Raw genomic sequence first — 25843 nt, forward strand, 5'->3', positions numbered from 1 at the left:
AATTCTCTTAAGATCAGGAATACGAACATAAGCTAAACAACTCGAGCTTCTAAAATAGGATATGTTTGGTTGTCTATTTTTCAATTTCTCATAAGGAGAAATTTTGTTCTTTTTTTTATTTAGGTACCCTATTAAGCACATATCATACAGATAAGAGAATTTTTCCCACCAATAAGAAGCAGCACCAAAATTAAGTAAAATGGCAACAATAGATTCCGTAAAAGTTCTATTCTTTCTTTTAGATTTTTCATTCATTTTAGGTGACTACGGTGCAGTCTTATCATGTATAATTCTATGTGAGTTATAAAAATCAACAAAAGTAGTAGAATACGTAGCTTCTTGATCTTCCAACTAAGTTGATTTTTAAATTCAGCCACAAATAATTTAAACATATTTAGAGCTTCAATTTTATGATTAATTAAATATAAAAGTAAAATCAGAACAATCATCAATAAAAGTGATAAAGCAACGTTTTTTATTTCTTGTTAAAACACCATCTATTTCACAAATATCAAAGTGAATTAATTCTAGAGGCTCACTTTCTCTAGTTATAGATTTATGTGGTGTTTTTGTGATCTTAGCCTGGCTACAAAAGTCACAATTTTCAAAATTATTCATTGATAATTTAGGAATTAAACTTAAACTACTCATATTTTTAGCTATTCGTTTGTTAATGTGACAAAGTCTAGCGTATCAAGTATTAAAAGAACACAACAAGTAAATAGGAATATTCACTTTATTAACTTCAACATTAAATGTAAACATTCATTCAGTGGCACACCCTTTCCCCACAAAAAATCTCATTCTTAGTTTAAGTAAACAAGTCTGCCCCTATAGTCTGTGTGAACCCCACTTTATTGAGGAGATAACCCGAGACCAGATTCTTTTTCATCTCTAGAATATCCATGACTTCTTTGAATCATAGTTTTTCCAGAGGTAAACTTTAATTCCACATCACCAGTATCAGCAACAATTGTAATGTGAGAGTCGCCTAGCAACACTTTCTTATCCTCAATCACAGCAGTGTATGTCTTAAACATAACACTATCATAGCAGACATGGCGAGAAGTGCCAGTGTCTACCCACCACCCTTCTGATCCACCAATTAGGTTGATCTCTAAAATTATAGCTGTATAAGACAGCTCTTCAATCAAATTAGCATGGGGATCAGAATTAGAACTGTTCCGACACTCGTGTGCCATATGACCCGATTTGTTACAAATAAAGCACAAAAATGGTCTCAGATCATTCTTATTATTAGGGGTTGCTCCTGTTTGTTTTGGTTTCTTAGAATCTAATTCTAACTATTATTCTGAGAATAATTGTTGCAGTTTGGAGCATGCTTGCAATTTTGATTCCTGACATTTTTTCTAGTGGGTTTCAGAATTGCACTAAATTTCTTAAAGTTGTTGTTTGAAACAACAAGCACTTCTTCTTTCTGATCTTCTTTGCGAGCCTCTTCCTCAATGCGAAGGCGAGTGATCAGACTTTTCAAAGAGAATTCTTTTGTTTTGTGCCTGAGATTATTTTTAAAATCTTTCCAACCAGAAGGCAATTTTGAAATAATAACAGTAATTTAGAATTGTTCATCTAAAACATACCTTCAAAATTATTTTATGAGTAATTTTTTGAAGTTCATGAGACTGAGCCTCCACTGACTTATCGTTAGTCATTTGGAATTTGAGGTAGGGGCTGACAGTGTACTCCTTAGTTCCAGCCTCCTCAATGTCATATTTCCTTTTAAGTGCATCCCAAATTTCCTTAGCAATTTTATCAAAGTTGTAGTAGTCATACAAGTCATCAAATAAACCATTCACAATAAATTTTTTGCATAAAAAATCATTCTCGACCAAGCTTGCTAAATCAGTAGTTTGCTTCTACTTTTCATCATCCTTAGCAGTATCACAAACAACAAGTTTATCAGTAGTCAGAACATAAGTAACTTTTTCATAGTGAAGAAAAATAACCAATGTATCAAAGCTTTATTACAGGATAGAGAACCGTCAAAATACCACATCTAACAAAACATTACTGCTCGGAATACATAATGTAATATAATCATATATAACAATATATATATGTATATATTTTCTGTGAGAAAAAGATGTATTTCTCCTATTGGTTCTAATACATTATATAGGTAATGCACAAAAGGTAATAACTGGAAGAAAGACGCATCTGATCATGGGAACATTAGAATGTGAGATTGTGGGAATAATGTTAAAAATCAAGACAAAAAAATGTCTATGTTTACTAATTAATTAAGCACATTTAAAAACTTTTTTAATTAATTAAATAAAATAATAATTTAATAAATAAATTTTCTCTAAAAAATAAGGTGCGCACCAGCTAGCTCAATTAAACAATGATGGCAGCGCGTATGTGGTGTTTAGGTGAGCCTTTGTGTGACTCCTCCCTCTTCTACAAAAGTGAGTACCCCTTGGGACCGAACCCAATTGCTCATATTTACACTATATATACACTTATAAGGAAGTGTTCCTAACAGTTTTCTTCTGCTTTCATCATCCTTAGCAGTATAACAAACAACAGGTTTATTAGTGGTCAAAACATAAGCAACCTTTTTCATAGTGAGAGAAAATAATATTTTTTATCTCCATCTTTTAAAATGGTTTCCCTCAAAGCGAAAAGTTTTATTAATATCAACAATACCATAATTCTAATTAATAGTCATGGCAGAAGCAAATTGTCTTGAAACTGTTGGAATAGTTGCTGTAGAAAATAAAGAGGAACAAAATTACCAAATAAAAACCTAGGTTGAGTCGCAGACTAGGTTGCTCTCTTTAAGACGTTCGCGACACTACTGAGAATTGTGCAAGTAGACTATCAGCCTCGTCATTCTCAGGATGAAACATCCCAATCGAACCACTATATCGAAGCTCTATTGCACGATAGAGAACCGTCAAAATACCGCACCCAACAAAATACTATTACTCAAAATACATGATGTAATATAATCGTATATAACTGTATATATATTTTTTGTGAGAAATAGATGTATTTCTCTCGTTGGTTCTAATACATTATATAGGGAATGCATATAAGGTAGTAACAAGAAGAAATAAATTTCTGATCATGAGAACGTTAGTATGTGAGATTGTGGGAACGATGCTGGAAATAAGGACAAGAAAACGTCTCTATTTACTAATTAATTAAACACATTTAAAGATAGTTTTAATTTATTAAATAAAAATAATAATTTAGTAAATAATTTTTCTCTAAAAAACAAAGTGCACACCAACCAACTCAGTTAGACGGGGGAGGTGGCGCGCGTGTGTGGTGTTCAGCTAAGCATTTGTGTGACTCCTCCCTCTTTCACAAAAGTGGGTACTCCTTGAGGTCCAACCCAATTGCACTTATTTACACTATATATACACTTATAAATAAGTGTTCCCAATAGTTTGCTTCTACTTTTCATCATCCTTAGCAGTGTAACAAATAACAGTTTTATTAGTGGTTAGAACATAAGCAACATTTTTCATAGTGAGGAAAAATAACATTTTTTGTCTCCATCTTTTAAAATAGTTTCCCTCAAAATGAAAAGGTTTATTAATATCAATAACACCATAATTATCATTGGTAGTCATGGCAGAAACACATTGTCTTAAAATTGTTAGAATAGTTGCTGCAAAAAATAAAGAGGAACAAAATTACTAAATAAAAATATGGGTTCAAGTCGCAAACAGGGTCACTCTCTTTAAGACGTTCGCGACACTGCCCAGCATTGTGCAACCAAACTATTAAACAACACACTCGAACCACTGTATCAGAGCTTTATTACACGATAGAGAACGGTTGAAAATATTGCACCCAACAAAACATTATTGTTCAGAATACATAACGTAATATAATTGTACATATATATTCTGTGAAAAAAAATATATATTTTTCTAGTTGGTTCTGATGCATTATATAAGAAATACACATAAGATATAGTAACATGAAGAAAGATGTTTCTAATCATGGCAACGTTAAAATGTGGGATTGTAGGAACGATAGTGAAAATCAGGATGAGAAAACATCTTTACTTACTAATTAAGTAAACACGTTTAAAAACTGTTTTAATTAATTAAATAAAAAAATAATTTAATAAATAAATTTTCTCCAAGAAATAAGGTACACTACAGCCAGGCCCGGCCCTGGGCATAGGCGGGCTAGGCTTGTGCCTAAGGCCCACCTAACCCAGGGGCCCAAAAAAAATATTTCCCTTTTAAAATTATACAATTTTTTTTATTGATTTTAAAAAATGTCATATTTTTATCTAAATAAGGGGAGGAAATTACACTCTATACCCTTTTTATATTGTCCTATTTTATTTTTACCTTCTTTTTTAAAATCTATCATTTTTACCTCTTTTTTTAAACATTGTACCAATTTTACCCCTGTCACTTCAAGATACTCTCCATGTGATTCTCTTATGTAAGGGTATTTTGGGTACAATACATATAAAAAGAGGTATGTTTCAAATAAATATAAAATTAGAGGTAAATTTGATTAATTGATGAATAAAAGAGGCATTTTTCAACTTATATTTGGGGCCCAAAATAAATTTTTTTTCTATGTCCCACTAAAAGTCAGGGTCGGCCTTGACTACAGCCAGCAATGACGGCGAGCGTGGTATTCAGGTGGGCCTTTTGTGTAACTCCTTCTTCCACAAAAATAGATACCCCTTAGAGCGGAATTCAATTGCTCATATTTACACTATTTATACACTTACAAATAAGTGTTCTCAAGTAATATGAGACTAGTCCTCTAAGAACTTTGAAAAAACACGTTTCCAATTTTCAATAATTCACAAATATGTTCTAACAAAATTTTGTAACCTAAGTTACAAAATGAGTAATTATTATACTACGTAACTTCCACATATATTATATATTATCCTTTTATTAATATATAATATACATCACAATTCTAACCTCAACATCATATTTATTTAATATATAAGTAATATAACAAGGTATACATGTCAGGGCGGAACCATTGACTATCGAGCTGCCAGTATAACAATGCCTGTACAATTGAATAAACCATATTATATAATATATACATAAATATATACGAACCTTCCTGATTTATTTTTGTTGATCATTTATATGACCCGCCAATTATCCTATGAAGTATGAAGAGTCAGCCACTCAGGTGTTCTTGATCATTTTAAATTTATTAATTTTACTTGTAATTAAAAACAAACGAAAAACAAAGCTGAGCTAACGAACTCGTACCAGATTAGCATTAGTATAAATATATATTATAGTTTAGGCTTAGTAATACTGTTAAGGAAGCCACGTACATGTATCTATCTCAAACTTGGGCTGACTTTTATGATCCTTCCTACCAAGTTCAACTCTAAATTTCTTCTTTCTTCTCTAAACCTCTAGAGTTTTTATGTGTATGAAAAACTTATCATAACATTAACATACATAAGAGAAAGAGTAGAGTAAAAGGAAGATTTTATTTCTAAGTCAAGAGAGAATCATGTACGTGACAAGGCCTCTGTCTTTACTTAGAAGGTCTCCTGAGCTACTGAATTCAGTACCCGAAGAGGGTCCGAATTCTGGTTATTTGGTTATGTTTGACGAAGAATGTGAAACCACAACTTGTTTCGGTTTGTGTAAACAAAGGTCAATCAAGGCCCTGCCTTTTCCTCAAAACAAAGATCTAACTGTTACTTATACAAGACACAGTGGAGAAAGCAGCGTCACCTATTATGATTCTGTCCTCTTCGTTCCAGTGCTTGGTCAACCCCTCTCTTCCAATCGTTACTATGTCATTCGCCGCAAAGGAAAACATAAAGGGTATGTTTTGATTTTACTTTTTAATTTCTCCTCTTAACTCTCTATCTTCGTTCAAAATGCTTTACTAACAAGAAAAAGAAGAAAGAGGTGTGTTTATTATTTGACTCCCATTATCCCATATCATAAAAAGTTAGTTACAAACACTTAAATTATAGTTTTTTTTTTCTTTGATCTATTTATCCAAGATGAAGATATTAATCAATCAACTGCCTAATTTGCTAGCATATCAACAGAGAAACTAATTAAAAGTTGTCTCATATTTATATGACACTTTAACAATTAATTATTATTTAGAAGTAATATTATTTGTTTTTCCTCTAGCAACTAGTACTATTTCTGTTTGAGAAATAACAAAGGGCATCTTAAGATATCGAGCACAACAAGAACTAATATATTCTTATTTATGCGTTTTAATATCGGTTCTAATATATTTAGATATGAAAAACTGCTAATTAATTATTGAGTATCAATCGGTATATTGTTAAGAGTTTATGGTGTCATACTCTTTTTTATTTTTTTTGAATAAAAGATGTAAATTTATATCATCTCTTGAGCAATTACATCAAGAATACTCAGGATAGAAGTCGCGAGTAGCTACGATCAGCATCTAACTATGAGACTCTAGCTAAGCAATGAGCAACACAATTAGCGGACCGTGTCATACTCTTTTTGTTTACATAAAACTAACATGTTTTCTTTTTTCTTTTTTGGGTGCAGTGAAGCTAGTGCTAGTTCAACAGAAAATGACATGGGAACATGCTTTTGCTTCACATACATTAGAGATGTAAAGCCGAGACCTTTCGATCCTTTAGATATCTTTCAACAAGTTGAGATCATCCAAAAGCGTAGTGGACGATTCACGGCAGCATCTGTTGCCGAAAATGGCTTTCCACCTACGTTTTTGAGGAGAAAATACTGGCAACTCTGCATGGGGACGCCTCGCCATTACCAATTAGACGAAGCCCCAGGCCTCAACTCCTCGCTGCGTTCGCAGCTTCCTGATCTGAAAATCTTATCTGATTCGAGTACTAATGAAAGTGTGGTTGTGGGAAAATGGTATTGCCCTTTTATGTTCATAAAGGAATTAGAGGGAAAGCTCAAGGAGCAGATGAATTCCACGTTTTATGAAATGACACTTGAGCAGAGATGGGATAGGGTTTTTGAATGTGACAATATTGGAAATGAGATGAAAATGGTGAGTGTTGATGTGTTTGTTAGCAGAGAGGAGGCTTGTGTTGATGGAAAGGAAGCTCTATGTGAGTGGGGTCATGTTGATGATGGAGTCATCTGGTTTAAAAGTTCATTAGAGGGCGGTAAAGGACAAAATCAATCAGAAAGGTTATTGGGGTTGAGCAAATTGACAATGGATAGAATAAGGTGGGAAGAAGAGAGAGTTGGGTTCAAAGTGGATGAGTTTGAAAGGCAAGTGAATGTAAAGAGAACAGAGGAGTTTGATGGAAAAGAGTGGAGCAAATTTAGATGCTATGTTTTGGTAGAGAGATTTGTGTTGAAGAGAGTAAACGGCACCATTTTGTTGACACTTGATTTTAAGCATACCAGCCAAATTAGGTGCACATGGGAATAAGAATAATATACAATTCAATACAGAAGAGTTTGTGTTCTGCTCTATTGTTTTGTCATTGTTTTTACTTTTGATTTCAATAAATGTATGTGATATTACTACATGGCCAAGTACGTTTTGGTTCATGATTTTATTTATTAATTCATTTTGCGTTTTGGCAGCACATATACTTCTCCCCACCGCAACACCTTCCTATAAATTAGAATGAAATATCTTTTATCATCATGAAATGAAATTATTAAAGGGAGACAAAGAAGAAAAGGGAAATTAGCAGGATCTTACAGTGATGAAAATAATGCAGGATCATAACTCCAAGATGAGAACCATGGAAAACCAACATGTTCCATGAAGATGGGGCTTAATCCTTCTTGTAACTTTCCAATCTACCAAATAAAAATAATATTTAAAAAAAAAATACAACATACCACTTAGCTAATCCAATAATAACTCTATGTGTGTACCTAAAAGCTTACTCACCACACTGATGCCATGGTGTTGAGCTTTGAATGCTAAAACAATGAGTGTGGACTGTGGAGACATACTATCACACACGCCAGTGGGGCTCCTGCTGAGACCCAGAACAACTTTGGCCTTTCTATGCTCTGCAAAGATTCATTTCCTAAAAAAGTTAAATACTGTATCACTATTTTAGAGTCTATTGCTATTATTATTGTACTTGTATATTTATCATCCTGAGAGGTTTTGATTCCTAAAATATGAAATAGTTCTTGTAACACTTCAATTATTGCTATCCAAGATAATTCCTCCAAACCAAAAACAGAGAATCTATTCTTCTGAGATTGCAGCCTTGCCACCAAAAAACCAAAAAAAAATTATAAATCTATACATAATCAATATTAGAAATCTATATAAAATAACCAAAAAGTTCATATTGTGGAACAGCATGAACTCAGCTCAAGTATTGTTCCTGATATAGCTAAGCAATTATGTCACTTAATCCTTTATTATTGGGAATATAATGTTTGCTTGTTTCAAGCTTAAGCCAGGATTAAAATAGAGATCTCTTTATAATATCAAGTCATGTTTCAATATCCTTGCAATTTTTGTGGGGAAAAACCTTCATTTCCGAGTTTTAACTTAATGATTTAGCTGAGCATCTTTGTAACTTTTTTTATATAAAAGTAAATTTAATTGATGAAACTAATTACCTTATAAAGTCTCCCGAACCTTTCAATTGATGGTTGACCCTTAAAACACATCTCCTTAAATCTCTAAAGAATCCATGAGAAAGATAAAACCATCTATCATGACATTTATAAAAATATATGTATGAAAAAAAGAAATGTTATGTAAAGATACACATCAATACTTTTTTTTATATTGTATATATGTATATACACAGAGAGAAAATGAAAAAGCAATGTGTCTTCAAGTTTGATTAATACCTCAACAGTTCCAGACTACACCAATCTGAATGGTAATAAACAGTCAAACACAAAAGGATTTTCTGTGCATCAGAGAATAGCTTCACTTTGTAAAATGAAAATATTATCACCCTCCAAGAGTGCCAGCATCTTGACTTTTATATTCAATCCAGCTATAACCTGGACTCTTCATAACCTGATTATCACTCATCAGATCCCTCACAGCCCTAGCATCATCCCATCTTCCTAAAGAAGAATAGATATTGCCTAAAAGCACGTATGGAGTAGCGTTATGCGGGTCTAAGCGGAAAAGCTCATCTGCTGCTTTTTTTGCTAAAGTTACATTAGTATGATACCTACAAGAACTAAGCAAAACCTCCCATATGACTGTATCATCTTTATATGGCATCCTGTCTATTAGTACTTCTACTTCCTCAAACCGACCCGCACGAGCCAAAGAATCAATGATGCAAGTATAATGATCCAAAATTGGTTCCACTCCATGTTCTTGCTCCATTGAATTGAATATTTCAATACCTACATCAGCCAAACCTGAATGGCTACAAGCAGTTAAAACAGCAATAAAGGTTATGCCATCAGGTTTCTCACCTGATGCAATCATTTGCTTGTAAAGAGAAACAGCCTCATCTCCATAGCCATTTTGTGCATATCCATGTATCATTTCATTCCAAGTAACAGTATTTGTAGTAGCCATTGTATTGAAGAACTGTTGACCCCCATCTACGTCACCACATTTGCAGTACATATCAATGAGAGAACTCCCTACAAAGACATCATTTATGTATCCATCTTTTGTTATGAGTGCATGAACTTGTTTTCCTTGAAATGGAGAAGAAAGCTTTGCACAACAACTTAGTACAGTAGCATAAGAAAATTGGGTGGGAAACATCTCATATTGCCTCATCTGCCTAAAACATGTGAAAGCTTCCTTATCTAGAGAATTCAATGAAAAACCTGCTATCATAGAATTCCAACAAACAATATCCAATACAGGCATTTTATAGAATATGTTCTTTGCCAATCCTGTCTTCCCACACTTTGCATACAAACCAATAAGTCCACTTGCAACATATATGTCAGTATTATATGCAGCTTTAAGTGAAGCGACATGGATTTGCTTTCCGGCTTCCAGACATCCCATTCCTGCACACGAGCTTAAAGTAATGGCTAGAGTTGTTCGATCTGGCTGCACATTTCGAAACTGCATTTCTCTAAAAAGCTTTACTGTCTCTTTGTGGTTACAAGTTTGAAAATAGCCAGACAGCATGGCATTCCATGAAACAACACTCGGGAATGACATACTATCAAACATTTGGCGCCCAGTTTCTATATCCCCTGACTTTACACATGCAGCAAGCATGTTAATATATGTGACCTCATCTGGTTCAAAATCTAGCTGACACATCCTTTGGAGGCATTCTATTACTTTCTCAGTTTGATATTTTTGGCCGTAACCAGATATCATAATGTTCCAAGAAACAACATTCACTTCTGGCAAGCTATCAAAAACCTTCTCAGCGGAACTCATGTCTCCATTCTTTGCGTACATATCAAGCAATGAATTATTCAAATGAAGATCCTCATCAAATCCAAGCTTAAGTGTTAAACAATGTACTTGTTTCCCACTCATACCACATAAGCCACTGCCCTGGTTAAAGTCATCAAATTCTTTGAATCCTCCTCTAGCACATACACCCATAATGCTTGACAAAGAAACGGAATCTAAATCAATACCTTTTCTCAACATCAGTCTAAACAACTGCAGCGCCTCCAAGACTCGATCTGTCTGCGCTAACCCACTCATCAAAGCTGTAAAAGTGACCTCATTAGGCTCAATCATGTAATCGAAAACTTGAACTGCATCCCTGATAAGCCCACACTTAGCATACATGGACAGCAAAGCATTGCTCACATACACATTGTTCTCAAGACCAATCTTAATAACAAGGCCATGACATCTTTGACCATGCTTAACATCTAACAATCCTCCATATGCACTGAAAACACTTGCCAATGTGAAACGGGTAGGCAAAAATCCTTCCAAAATCATGGTATCATAAACATCCAATGCTCTCTGTTCCAACCCATTACGGACCAAAGCACTAATAACACTATTCCACGAAACTACATTCCTCTCAGGCATTCTCACAAACAACTCATAAGCTTCTTGCATATTTCCAGCTTTGCACTGAGCACCCAGAAGGGCATTCCAAGAATACACATCTTTCTTAGGAATTTTATCGAACACTTGGTGAGCATAAGCCATATTACTGCATTTGGAATACAATTCAATGAGTCTATTAGAGAGGAAAGTGTTAAAGGTCATTCCATTGCGCAGTATATAGCCATGAATTAGTTTTCCAGCCTTGTGGGTTTTCTTGTCTATGCAAAACTGCAAGAGATTACCCAAACGAATGCTCTTACTTTCCATTGACGGAGCTATGTAAATACAATTTGAAATGGCTTCCACAATTCAAATAGAATTGGTTCTAGTTCAAAAGGCACTAACTGGTCTGGTTCTACGTAAGTTTATGCTACTCTTTTTTCTTTTTGCTAATAGTAAAGTCTACTCTAGTCACTCGAGCATTTTATAGACCTTTTTGTTTTTTTACCTCGTATACCATACGTAACACTTTTGAATTGATGACAAATTTTATTAATTTTAAATTTCAAAAGGTTAGTAAAACTTTATCTAAAGGCTAAATATTATTTTTGGACTCTGTGTTTTGCAAAAGTTATCGATTGAACTCTCTGTTTTGTTAAATGATAAAATAAATCTTGTATTTTTCAAAATGGTAAAAATAAGATCCTGAGTTTAATTTTCGATAACTTTTTTTTAAAATATAACAAATTTGAAGAAAATTTCTAACACGAACGGATACAGAAAATGTAAACAGTTTTATCATAACACTTATAGATCAGATTATTTATCTAGCTTAGGCTGATGAACCTAAACATCATGATTCTATAAGTAAATACTATTGATCCACTCAATCCATAGTATATCATGTTTTATTGTGATAGTCCACAAGTATTCGGCCTTTGTTCCACTTAGTTCCCTCCCTAAAACCTAAACCTCTAAATTGCTTTGGTTTGCAAACCAAATCCCCTCAGGCTAGATGGAATTTGCTTGAGTTTCCTCTTTTCCCCCAAAGGAAGTTCTTGCACAGTTTATCTACCTCCTTAATCAAACTCTGAGGAAGCATAAAAATGCTCATACAATAGCTCTTGATGCCAATCAAGATTGAATTGATAAACCTAAGTTCTTCCTGCATAAGTAAGATGTATGCTTGCCCAAGTAGCAAGTTTCTTCCTGATCTTATTGATTATAACTTCACAGTCAGGAAACTTCCATTTGGTTGGTCTCGACAAGGCCAACCCGGACCCGGCCAACCTGCCCAGAAATGACCTGACCAACTTGAAAATTTTAAGAAATCTATTCAATGCGGGTTGGTCAGGTTCAACCCATTGGACCTTTCGGGCGAGTTCCGAGTTTGATTTTTAGGTGACTGAGTTTCGGGTTGAACCCAAACCCGCCCGTGAACCCAAATATACTCTTACCTAAACTTTAATTATAATACAAGTTTACATTTTACATTGAACCTCAATATAAGAATATAAATTATTCCTAAAAAAATTATATAATACAATATACATTATATGACCATACACTTCTTCAATGTGTTGAAAGTTTATATGTATATATATAACTATATATTTTTTTTTTCATTAAATAGTGATTTAATTATATGTTCATATAATTAGGTAATGTTTAAGTTTATTTATATGTTTATATATAAGTAGGTAATGACATACATAATTAGGTGAGTGTAAAAAAAAATTGACTGGGTCAACAACCCGCCCGACCCGAACACGTCAACATGCCAACCCACCAACCTGCAACATGTGAACGGACGGGTTCGGGTTCACTTTTTTTACCCAAAACCCGTAAACCTGAAACCCGCCAACCTAAAATCTAATAAACCCACCCAATGTTCAAACCTAATGGTTACTCCCAAGTATTTCATTGGAAATGAGCATTATCCAGTTCTACCGTCTCCATGAATTTCCTCTTTTTTTAATCTTTGATTCTAGACAAATATACATTCAACTTTGCTTTATTTTCATTCAGACCCGAGCATTCAGTAAAAATCTTGAATGCCTTGTAACACATCCACTAGGAATGTCAATCTAGGCTATTTTCGCGGGCCGGGCCGGGCCCTCGGCCCGACGGGCCGACCGTGGCCCGAATTATTCGGGCTCTTATCGGGCTTCTGGCCCGGCCCGGCCCGGCCCGGTATATGTTATTTCGGGTCGGGCCCGGCCCGGCCCGGTTTTAAATATTAAAAAAAAAAACCTAAACCGATATGCCCGAAACTATCTCTACTCTTTGCCTCATCTACTATTTAGAGGAGACTGAAGCTCCACCTTCATTTCTCCCTTTCTCCGCCGCCTCTCTTTCTCTCCTCTCCCTTCCCTGGAAATCTCTTCTCTTCTCTCTTTCTTGTTTCAGATCACTCATTGATTTTATGCTTTTTATTCTGCTTACCTTTCATTGATTTACTACTCAGTTTTATTTCAAACAAAGCAAAAAAAGCTTGCTCTTTGATTATTCTGTTGACATGTTTTCGATCGGTTTAGTTTAAGATCTGGATTTTTTTTTCTCTTTTTTATGGATCTGTTTGAAATTAGAGTCTGGGTTTAGTTTCTGATTAGTATTAGTTCAGTTTTAATGATTACCAAGGGAGTCTTTAAGAACTTGTGTTAGTTTAAGATCGGTTTACTTTGATTATTTGGTACATTAGATGAGAATATATATATTAAAACAACTTTATAAACAAAACTACTTTTGGATAAGAAGTGTGATTGTACAGTTCCTATGTTAAAATAAATTTTCATATCTTTATGAGTAATTTTCATGCAACAATAAGCTTTAAATTAACATGTTTTTTTTTGTTGTAAGGTTGAATAACATGTTTAAAATATAAGGTATAGATAGACTGTAGAAAGAATGACAATTATTTATACTTTGAATGATCAAATCATTATTGTATCGAAAATATAATTATTTAAGATTATAATTTATCAATAAAATAATTAATTTTAAAAATATTGTCCAGCATAAGGTGTGGAAGGAGCAATTTCTTTTTTCTTTTTTCAAGATTCCTTTTATTCAAATCAAATTTCAAATTGCACCTTTCACTAGTTACCATAATTTTCCATTTTCATAGGCCAAATGTAATGGATAGAATTGCATAACCAATATATAAATTAAATTAAAGGATAGAATTGTCATGTCAACTTTGTATCAGTCTAGTACTGCATCTTAGTGTTTTAATAAAGGATATGACCTTAATTATATTTTACTTTTGCAATCTGACTATATTATGTGGTCTTCAAACATCAATTATTGGCTCCATTTGATTTACTCTGTTTTATATTTTTTTTATAGGTTTTGGCGTTTTGCAAGTGTTTGAAAAGAATTTGAGTCAAGTGGAACTTTCAATCTCGATTCATCGGAGGTATATATATTTTTTTTTTATAATTGCTTTATTATATTACATATAATTTTATAGAAGAGTTTGAATATCTTATATATTCATCCATAGTGAAGTAGGTTCTGCGAAATTTGTGTGCTGCGGTGATATAAGGATGATAAATTGTGTGTTATCTGATTATTTATAGTTAAAATTGACAGATGGTTAGGTTAATAAAATAGGGAAAATGCTGCCCGATTTTTCGTAGATATGTTTATCATGGTTTTAAAGCAATTGCATGGATTAATTGATAGATATGAGAATATGGTGTTAATGTAGGTTAAAATAGAATGTCTGGTCAAATTGATTCTAATTTTGAGGATGATGTTGATTTTGTGCCATCAACTACAAATGAAGTACAATCTGTTAGCAATACAGTAGATGAAACTCAGAATCAGAGAAAAAGAACTTCTCGTGCATGGGATCATTTCACACGGGAAAAAATTGATGGAAAAATTAAAGCAGTTTGCAAGTATTGCGAGCGTAAGCTGGTGGGAGAAAGTTCTAGTGGGACTAGGCATTTAAATTCTCACGTGAAAACGTGTCCTGTAAGAAAGGCCCAACTTGCCGCCAATCCTAGTGCAACTGCAAGCCCTTCGGTTTCTTTTAATTTTGATCCTGATTTAGCAAGGACCAAATTGGCTCAAATGATCGTTAAGCACGAATATCCCTTGTCTATGGTTGAGCATAGCGGGTTTATAGAATATTCAAGCACTTTATGTCCCATGTTTCAAATGGTGTCAAGGAATACAATTAGGTCAGACATTATGAAAATGTATAAAACTGAGAAAGAAAAGTGCAGGCAAAATTTGGAAAAAAGTAGGAGCAGAATAGCCATAACCAGTGACATGTGGACTGCAAATCATCAGAAGAGGGGATATATGGGTACATGTGACTCATTTTATTGATGATTCTTGGAACTTACACAGTCAGATATTGAGTTTTAAGTATGTTCCGTGTCCTCACGATGCTCCAGCACTACTTGAGGCCTTAAGATCTTGTCTTAATGATTGGAAAATAGAAGACAAGATCAGTACAGTGACTCTCGATAACTGTACTGCCAATGATTCCATGATTGATCTTTTGAAAGGACAATTTGAGCCTGACAGTTTTATTTTGAAGGGAAAGTTGCTACATGTGCGTTGTTGTGCACATATTTTAAATCTAATTGTCAAAGAAGGCTTATCTGTCATTGGTGATAGTGTTGACAAAATTCGAGACAGTGTTGCTTATTGGTCGGGCACACCAAAAAGACATGAAAAATTTGAAGACACTGCTCGTCAACTTGGAGTACCATACACCAAAAAAATATCACTTGATTGTGTAACGAGGTGGAATTCAACTTTTCTAATGCTTAGCACAGCTTTATCCTACAAGACAGTATTTGAACGTGCAAGGCTGCGGGAGTTGCGTTTGAGGTGTGCCCCTTCAGAAATTGATTGGCAAAATGCTCAACAATTGTGTGATAAGTTAGAGTTGTTTCATGAAGTAACCGAATTAATTTCTGGAACAAAGTACCCTACCGCCAATATTTTTTTTCCAAAAATATGTGAAATTAAGACCAACATTCAATCATGGATGTTATCAGAGGTGCCTTTTATTAAGGACATGGCAACTCAAATGATGTCCAAGTTCCAGAAATATTGGCGAGAGATTCACGGGCTTATGTGTGTGGCGGTTGTTTTAGACCCGAGGTACAAGTTCATGTTGCTCGAATACTATTTCCCTGTAATTTATGATGAAGATAATGATGTTGATCCAACAATGGCAATTAGTTAAGTTTTTGTAATTTATCAAATAAATTATTTATTTTTATTATTAATACTTTTTTCTGTTTTTATTTTTTTGCAGGAGCCTTACGTAGTTGATCTTGATGATTAGAGAGTACATTGTTCTTTTTAGTATATGAGTGAGGACATGGTAGTTATTATTGATGTATTAAACATTGTTAGTAACAAAAGTACAATCTCAAACTTTCCTCTATTATGCATAATTGAATCACTCATTTATTCATTATAACAAAAATGCAATTATTCATTGAAAACCTTAGTTTCCAACCTTATCTATTATTAAAGTAAAATTGAAAAAAAAACATTACCATCACACCCTTATAATTCTCTTCATTAAAAATAAATTGACTTACATAATTATTATAATATTGATTTTAAAACATAATCAAACAACATAATAGTTCTCCCATTACCCATGACTCAAAACAAGACAAAACCAAAGAAAAAAGAAATCCCTTTTAATAAGGCATGTCATATTGTAATAGTATAATAGTTATAACTAACCACTTCCTAATAATAATAATAATAATTTTTAGAAAGACAATAAAAAAAAAAAAAGAGGACAAATAATAATAATAATCAATGGTGGGTTTTGATGCATTATCTATTTTCTCATCAAATTTTCTCTCTCTAAAATAACATAATATATAAAAAAGGTGTCTATAATGAATTGTCTCAACCACCACCAAAATTAAATACCCAAATGAAACAAAACAAAATAATAAGTATTCTTAAAAAAAGAAAAAAAAAAAAAAAAAAACCGGGTCGGGCCTAACCCGGCCCAATTATCTCGGGCCGGGCTTGACCCGCTAGGCCAAAAGAAGGAGTCGGGCCGGGCCGGGCCGGGCCAAAGTGATGTCGGGCCGGGCCGGGTTTGTAGCGGGCCGGGCCCGGCCCGGCCCGACTGACATTCCTAACATCCACTAATTCCACCTTCCCCTTGCAATACACTATGAGATCATCTGCAAAATATGTTAGTTTTATGGTACTAATTCAGGTACGCAGTAGAAGAATTATATATCTGATTATCATTGTACCATAGTCCCAATGATCTTTAGATGTATATATATTAAATTTAAAAAATAAATTGCATAAAAGAAATAAATACCTCTGGATGCCTATCAAGGTATCCTTGATTGTTTTCGTAAGTTGTATCCTTTTGGGTTGATTAAAAACTCACATTGTAGTCTTATAGATTGATCCACCACACACAAGGAATAGTGTGGGCTATTAGGATAAAGTGTATATGAAGTTCTTATTGGTTTTATGGTACTAAATCAGGTACACAACAGAAGATTTGTATAACCGATTATCATTGTACCATAGCCAAGGATCTCCAGATGTATAAACATTAAATCAAAACATAAATTGCATGAAAGAAATATATGTATACATGTTGATGACTATTAGGGTATCCTCAAAACTTCTTGTAAGTTAGAACAAATAATTCTCACACCATAGTCTTCCAAATCGATGCACCACACACAAGGAGTAGTTTGGGCTACTAAGATAAAGTGTATAATTTGTTCTTGTTAAATTCTCAACACATGAACAATAACAGTTTGAGAGAGAAAAACAATTTCCCTTTTCTCCATGTATTTCAAAAATTATAGTGTGAAAAACTTTTTCTGATTTCTTAAATTAGGCTTATATTTATAGTAGTTAATTCTATATTAATTAAATCATATTTAATTATTTAAATAAATATCTATAACCAAATTTGGTTATTGATATTTTTGATGAGGGAATTTCTCAACTAACTTTGAGAGAATCTCTCAACCAACTTGAAATATCTTTAACCACTTTTTAAATACAAATATTTATCTAATTAAATTAAATAATTAATTAATTGACCAAAAAAGATAAAAACCAATAGGGATACCCTACTATAGGGTAGGCGCTTACCTTGTCTCAATTAAGACAAGAATGGTGTCTTTTGTCCTGATAACTTTTATCTTACCAATTATTGTCTTGAAAAATATTGTCTTAACAACTTTTGCTTTTTTCTCTATTTAATTAATTTAAAAAATTATTTATTTATTACAAAAATAAATAATTACTATTTTTTCAGTTCAAATCAACTCTTTATTCCTACCCTTGATAATGTTTCAAGGTGGTGATTCGGGGACCATGGAACTATAATTCTAAGCTCCAATAAAGTGTATTATTTATTGAGTCTCATGAACTAAATAATCATGTTTATTAATATCATGATTACACCACTATAATATGAAATTAAACTCTTAGTAATTATAGAATTATATTTATTGAGTTTTACTGCAGTGTCTATTGATATAATCAATTCCAGTTATTAGCCCTCCTTGTGTCAGTTCGTAATTACTTTTAGTCAAATTACTGTTTTAGCCTTCTAATTACTTCTTTATCCTTTAGAACTATTAATTTACTAGTGGAAGTATAATTTAGATTTCATCTAAACTTGTGCGCAACTTTTTAGTACTAGAATTAACACATAAAGGGAGCCAACACTCAATTCGTTAGGAAAGTTAGGATTTCATAATTGTAGATCATGTTCCCAACCATCCATATTATTAGATTCCCAAAATAGAAGTTGTAAGAATCATCTTCTCTAAGAAACTTTAACGAGTGAATCAAAAGAAACTAATAACATGAACAAGAGTTCATGATTACTCAAGATTTAGGTCAATCTACTATTGATCATTGTTATAATATGAATTAGGTCTTTATAGTAAACGGTAAGTTTGATAAAGACAACTTTATTTATATCAGTCTTTGTCATATATAATTTCTATTATATACAACACCTTCACTTAGATATCATCGTACATCAGTAATCTGAACCGAGATTACTTGCACCGAAGAACGGGCATCAGTGAACCGTGCTAACAACCATTGATTAAATGTTCCTAAACTTTTATATGTTACTGCTATTTTATTCATGGCTAAGTGATCTTAGTTCTCTGCACAGCTACAAGTCACAACCTCATATATGAATAAGGAATATTCCAATATTTATATATAAATTATTCAATATTAAATATTAATAATTTAACATTCATGCATATATCAAAATATTCAACTATTATTTAATAATTAAGAATATATTTACAAGCTTTTCAGGGCATAAACCCTAACAATCTCCCACTTGCCCTTAAAGTAAATTGGGCATCTCCCTAAATTCCATATTAGTCATATGACCCATAAAAGATTTCGTTGGTAGAGTCTTTGTGAATGAATCTACCAGATTATGTTCCGGCGTAGTCTTTAAGATCGTCACATCACCTCTCTCTACTATATTTCTTAGTAGATGATACTTTCTCTCAATGTGCTTGCCTCTCTTGTTGCTTCTTGAGTCCTTGGAGTTGGTCACCGCTCCACTATTGTCACAGTACAGTACCAGTGGTTTTTCTACTTCTGGAACTACTTCCTAATCAATGTAAAATTTCTTCAACCAAACCACTTCCTTAGTTGCTTCACAAGCGGCTATATATTCGGCTTCCATGGTTGAATCTGCAATACTGGTTTGCTTAATACTTCTCCAGACTATAGCTCCTCCACCAAGAGTAAATAATGACCTAGATGTCGACTTTCGACTATCTTTGTCTGATTCAAAATTAGGATCAGTATATCCAGTTTGATTTAACTGTCCACTAGAATATACAAGCATGAGATCTCTTGTTCTCCAAAGATACTTGAGAATGTGCTTTACAGCTATCCAGTGTTCCAAACCTAGATTAGATTGGTAACGACTAACAATCCCTACAACGTAGCATATGTTAGGCCTTGTACACAATATTTCATACATCAAGCTCCCAACTATTAATGCATAAGGGTCCTTTTTCATGTCCTCCATCTCATGAGGAGTCTTTGGATATTGATCCTTACATAGAGTAATTCCATGTCTGAATAGTAATTTTCCTTTCTTAGAATTCTCCATTGAGAATTTTTTCAACACCTTATTAATATAAGTTGCTTGAGAAAGTGCTAATATTCTCTGCTTTCTATCTCTATAGATTTTGATCCCGAGAACATAGCTTGATTCTCCCAAATCTTTCATTTGAAATTTATGGTCTAACCACTTATTTACGTCTGATAACCATTCTACATTATTTCCAATAAGTAGAATGTCATCAACATAAATAACTAGGAATACAACTACATTACCTTTAATGTATTTGTATACACAGACTTCGTCTTCATTTTGGTCGAAGCAATACTCTTTAATAGTCTTATTAAAGGTGATATTCCAAGATCTAGAGGCTTACTTCAATCCATAAATGGATTTATACAACTTGCACACCTTTCGATCTTTCCTTTGTAGCACATATCCTTCTGGTTGTTCCATATAAATGATCTCATCAAGATCTCCATTTAAAAAAGAAGTCTTGATGTCCATCTGCCATATCTCATAGCCATAAGTGTCAGCTATGGAAAGAAGAATGTGAATGGAAGGAGTGAAGGTTTCCTCATAGTCAATGCCTTCTCACTGTGTGTACTGTGACCTTTGGCTATAATCATAGCCTTAAAGATCTGTACCTCCCTTTAGCATTTCTCTTCTTCTTGAAAATCCACTTACACCATATGAGTGTAATGTCCTCCGGTGGAGTTTCATACTCCCAGACTTTATTGGTGCACATGGAATCTATCTCTTGATCCATGACATTGTTCCACTTGTCTGAGTCAGGGTCTTTCATTGCTTCTTTGTAAGTTAATGGATTGTCCTTGTCCGTGTCAAAGACAAGAACATGTGCTTCATGCTCATAGTTGAGAGATTATCTCACAATTCTCCCACTATGACGATGTACCGGGGTTTCCTTTTTAGGAACCGTGGTAACTGCTATCGGTCATTCAACTAATGATGCTAAAATTATTGGTTATGTAATCTATTCATTTCTGATTTCCTCGATAACCACTTGACTGCGTGGTTTGTGACTTTTCATATAGTCATGTTTAAGAAAAGTAGCATTTATCGATACAAATACTTTGTTGTCTTAATGACTATAAAAATAGGCACCTCAAGTTTCATCTGAATATCCTATAAACATACACACTTCACTTCTATTAGCAAGTTTTCCAATCTTCGGTTTAAGAACATGATCAGGACAACCCAAATATAGAAATGTTTCAAATTGGGTTTTGTCCCATTTCACAATTCCATTAGATTGTCGCTCATACTCTTTGAGGGTACTACATTCAAAATGTAAGTACCCGCTAGAAATGTGTATCCCCAAAAGTTTAGTGGCAGTGATGAGTAGCACATCATCGATCTAACCATGTCTAACGAGGTTCGGTTTCTTCTCTCTACAACCCGTTCTACTAAGGTGTTCCAGGTGTTGTAAGTTGGGACAAGATCCCTTCTTCCAACAAATAGTCTTTGAAGTCAGAATCCAAATACTCGCCACCACAATCTGATGAAGTATCTTTAATGATTTACCTAATCGTTTTTCTGCTATAGCTTTGAAGTCTTTGAACTTTTCAAAAGTTTTAGACTTTTTGACCATTAGGTAAGTATGACCGTATCTTGAATAATCGTCAATAAAAGTGACAAAGTATTTATAACCACCTCAAGTTTGAATATTAATATGTTCGCACACATCAATGTGAATAAGCTCAAGGTTTTCTTTGGCTCTATTGCCTTTTGCAAAAAAAAAAAAGTCTTTTAGCCATCTTGCCTTCTAGACAAGATTCACATATCGAAAGAGTTTCAACATTTAGTTCTCTCAAAGGACCATCCTTTGTCAACTAGTTTATGTCATAGTTACGTTTCATCATCATTTGAAACCTTTTGCCTCTTATTTTGTTGAGGCAATGCTACTCTAAATAATTCATTATTTAAAAATAATTGCTCACTTGGCTTGAGCACATAAAGTTTGTTACTCTGTTTGGCAAAGCAAATAGGCGTACCATTCTTAGAAATAATAATCTCATTATTAATAAAACTAATGTTGAAAAATTATTCATGCAAAATAGATAAAAAAAATAATGTCCCTTGTACATTCGGGAATAAAATAAACATTGTTCAATAACAAATATTTATTATTAAATTTTGAATGGACTCTGCCAACACCCTTGGTAGACACTTGTTCTCCATTCCCAACATCCATTGTCACCTCCTCATCGGCCAACTCCCTTGACAATTTAAGTATCTACAACAAAGAACAAATGTGATTAGTGGCTCCAAAATCAACAATCTATAAGGATTTATCATCCTCCACTTTGTTAGTTTCAAGAACAAATGAATTGCATTTACCTTTATTAAGCTCGGAGAGATACTTGTTACAGTTTCTCTTCTAGTGTCATATCATGCAACAATGGAAACACTTGCCCTTTGCCTTTTTTTCCTTGAACTTAGGGCTGACGTTTCATTGAAGTCATCCTCGTCCCAGTTACAATCTTCAGATCCGACTGACACTCCTCCGTCGAAAATCTTCTGTCTCCTTATCTAACTCCTTCTCCTTTTGGTTAGCTTCTCCTACAGGTCTGTGGTGGTTGGCTTTGTTTTCTTTTCGTTTCGAAGTGAATCTACCGAGAGCATCTGCTTCTCGGTTGTGGTCTTTTGGCAGAGCTTTTCTCTCAAGTCTCCTTGGACCACTTTGGACTTGGTCTTTTTGGGGTCGCGATGAGGGTTCCAAACTTTTTTGGGTTGAAGCTCTTCGCGGGGAGGATTCAAGGGTGTTATTTGTCGAGTACTTTGATACTCCCCCATCTTCCAGCCCACTTGCTCCTCTTTTTCCTACTTTTGGTCCTCTTCACCCAATTAGAGGTGCTTTAGAACGACCTCTCAAGAGCTCCTCTAACGCCCTTTGCATGTTTGTGATTGTTTCTTCAATACGCAAGTTGCTTGTCCTCAGCTCATTCATCTTCTCATTATACAGTCGAGTCCGAGAGCTAGAACTCATCGAGTAGACTCACTTTTCCTTTTTTGGCCAGTGGTGTGAGGTTCCGGGATCCCCCAGCCTCGGTGGCTGTGGTGGCCTTATAGGAGATGGGGCCCCAAGCCTTTGCACTCCGCCTCCTTCCTCTGGCATGATGGAGGCAATCGCTCCATCTCGCTAGTTGTTTTGTTGGGTGGTCCTCGAGCTAATTGTTTCCTTATCCTACTGAGGGCTCATGGTCATTCATGCCTCCTCTGTTCTGATGCACCTAGCCAATTGCTCCTCCTCCTCCAGCTAATAAAGGTGACGGGTCAGGCCTTGAGGCGATCAGTTGAAGCCCATCAAGTCAAACCTCCACTTCCTAGCGACAGTGAGAGCGTCTTGGCTTTTTTTTTTAATGATTCTCGGTTAAGAAACAACGCTGCTTTTGCATGTCATTTCCCACAAATGGCGCCAAATTGTTGATGGTAAGAACTCATCAATAACATAAAAAGGACTTGAAATGGTATTTTAAGATCTTAATAGAAGAATACTTGAAGTAAAAATTCTTACAACATTTACTTTCTAAAAAAATTACTATTCAGATGTTTTTCTAAAAAAGTCTCCCTTTATAATAAGTTCAAGGGCTCTATTTATAGTGAGCCCTTGACACTTTACAACCTTACCAGATCCCAAAATCATAGGATACCAAGTCACTTTCACACCTAATAACCTAGTATCTCAGGTGGTTTGATTTATCAGACATCTTAAGTTACACTAAAATTACCTCTTTTACTTGTATCTTAGATGAAATGAACATTGTCTCCTATACAATTATTTATTATGTAGTCGCTATCTTGTCTGCAATTTCTTGCTTAAACATCTCGAGCCTCGATATCTTCTCCTTCCTTCTATTTGTATGAGTATATCAGGTACCTGGGAACCAGAGGCTACGGGTGTTTGAGTTAAGGAGGTCGCTCGCTGCTGCATGGAGGAGCTGGTTCGTGGAGCTTCCTTTGGTGCATGGAGCTCCTCTTGGTGCATGGAGAAGCTGGTGCGTGGAGCTCCCCTTGGGTGCATTTTGAAATTTACACTTGGCGAACTTCTAGACATACCACTAATGACTCCAAAGATTACACTTAAAAAAATTTGGGGGTCAATAAATTGTAATAAGAATTTATGTAATTTAAATTTTACATCTTAATTAAAGTGCAAATTATAAAATACATATTTTATTATTATATTAAAGATACAAGAGTAAGGAATATAGATTGTTTGAACATTATTTTTTATATTATAAGTTATTCTGAATTTTAAAATTTTGTGAGATGTTTTAAATAACTACAACATACACGACCATAAGAAAATGACTAAAAAATTATCATAGATGCCAAGACAGTAGGGGTGCGATGCACCCTTTTTAAGGAGTGCACTGTAGAAGCCTCCTGCGATATATACTACTATTAAATTTTCAACTGGTAATCATTTCAAAAAGAATTTTAGAAAAAAAAAAATCTGTAGTTCACCACTCCAAAAGTGAGTTCAAGTAGACTCTCTTATCTGTTTCGTGAATTTTTTAATTTATTTTTCTTTATAATCGTGTGTGTTATAGTTATTTAGAACTACTTGTAAATTTTTTGAAAAATTCTAAATAATTTATAATGTTGAAAATAAAATTCAAATATTTTGTATATATTTATAATATTTTGAGTATATTAATTTTTGTATATATATAATTACAATACAATATTATTTATTGAATAGGGTATGAGTTTAAAAGAATTAAAATTATTTCAAAAGACCAAATAAGTAAGAGAAATTAACTTTGAGATATTTTCATTTCAACAAAATTTATTATTTCTTAGATAGCTATATTATAAAATTAAATAACAAATGTTTACACCAAAGATACTTAAAATTTTATATTTGTAGTACTTAAGTACATACCAAATTATTCTTTTAGTAACAAAAGCATTTAAATTACAATGTTTCTGTACTAAATTATTTGATTACCAACAAAGCAACAAAGATATTTAAATTCTTATATTTACAACACTTAAGTAACTAAATTATTTTTGGAATTATTTCATTAATAACCAAAAATAAAAAATTACAAAAATACAAATTTACAGTATTTTTAACATTTTAAGGACTAATTTTTTTTCTTTACTTTTTTTACAAAAATACGAACAGTTGTTTTATGATTGTTCTCGAAACAACATTGTTGTCACATTGTTGCTACAATATACTATGTTTGAGCAACTTGAAAATAATATTGTTTTTAGAAGAAAAAATAAATAAATAAAACAGTTTAAAAATAATATCTGTAAAAATGTAACAAAAAAAAAATATGTAAAAGAATTATAAAAAAGGTAGGATTTTAAGTATTATGTGTAAAAAAATTATTATTTTTTAGATACTCTACATACGTAGTATCAAATTTGTTAATAATTTGAGTAATTTCACAATAAAAAAAAAATAACAACTTGCGGCTAAATCCTCTCAACTATCACTTCAGTTGCACTTAACTTTCTAAGCTCAAATTTTGACGATAAAATATTCTAAACTACTAAGTGTCATTTATTTTTTACAATTAATTGTTAATATAGATTGTTTATGTGCACACTTTTGTACGTCAAATTTATATTAGTAAACCTAATATTATTATTTTAAAAATATAAAAATTATTTCAAAATTTGTAATTTTTTTTTTTAAATATTTTATTTTTATTTTTTCTAATTTATTTAATTTTGAAAATAACTTTAAAATAATAATATTAGGTGTACAAAAAATATACACATAAGCATTAAACAGCCCATATTTGAATGATAACTTAAATTTACTACTAGTTTAATAGTTTGGAGAATTCTACCACCAAA

General features: G+C 33.3%; 3 protein-coding genes across 5 annotated transcripts; 1 reads left to right on the forward strand and 2 right to left on the reverse strand.

Moving 5' to 3' along the window:
* Nucleotides 1–5273: 5273 nt before the first annotated feature.
* Nucleotides 5274–7552, forward strand: LOC115698579 (uncharacterized). Its single transcript, XM_030625681.2, has 2 exons — nucleotides 5274–5816; nucleotides 6534–7552. The coding sequence occupies exons 1-2, from the start codon at nucleotides 5497–5499 to the stop codon at nucleotides 7399–7401; spliced, it is 1188 nt and encodes a 395-aa protein (XP_030481541.2). The 5' UTR covers nucleotides 5274–5496; the 3' UTR covers nucleotides 7402–7552.
* LOC115698578 (pentatricopeptide repeat-containing protein At4g20770) lies at nucleotides 7399–11907 on the reverse strand. Of its 3 annotated transcripts, none has more exons than XM_030625680.2 (5): nucleotides 8805–11907; nucleotides 8568–8630; nucleotides 7876–8000; nucleotides 7681–7781; nucleotides 7399–7590 (listed from the first exon to the last, which is right to left on the reverse strand). In XM_030625680.2, the coding sequence occupies exon 1, from the start codon at nucleotides 11233–11235 to the stop codon at nucleotides 8911–8913; it is 2325 nt and encodes a 774-aa protein (XP_030481540.2). In that variant the 5' UTR covers nucleotides 11236–11907; the 3' UTR covers nucleotides 7399–7590; nucleotides 7681–7781; nucleotides 7876–8000; nucleotides 8568–8630; nucleotides 8805–8910. The 3 variants fall into 3 exon arrangements, with proteins under 3 accessions (XP_030481540.2, XP_060958623.1, XP_060958624.1); XM_061102640.1 differs by having other exon boundaries at nucleotides 8568–8660; XM_061102641.1 differs by lacking the exon at nucleotides 8568–8630.
* Nucleotides 11908–19537: 7630 nt separating this feature from the next.
* On the reverse strand, nucleotides 19538–20047 carry LOC133030507 (secreted RxLR effector protein 161-like). Its single transcript, XM_061103272.1, has one exon. It carries the CDS (start codon nucleotides 20045–20047, stop codon nucleotides 19538–19540), a length of 510 nt encoding a protein of 169 aa, XP_060959255.1.
* Nucleotides 20048–25843: the final 5796 nt, after the last annotated feature.

This window comes from Cannabis sativa, chromosome 8 (genome assembly GCF_029168945.1).
Source record: "Cannabis sativa cultivar Pink pepper isolate KNU-18-1 chromosome 8, ASM2916894v1, whole genome shotgun sequence".
Classification (NCBI taxonomy): domain Eukaryota; kingdom Viridiplantae; phylum Streptophyta; class Magnoliopsida; order Rosales; family Cannabaceae; genus Cannabis; species Cannabis sativa.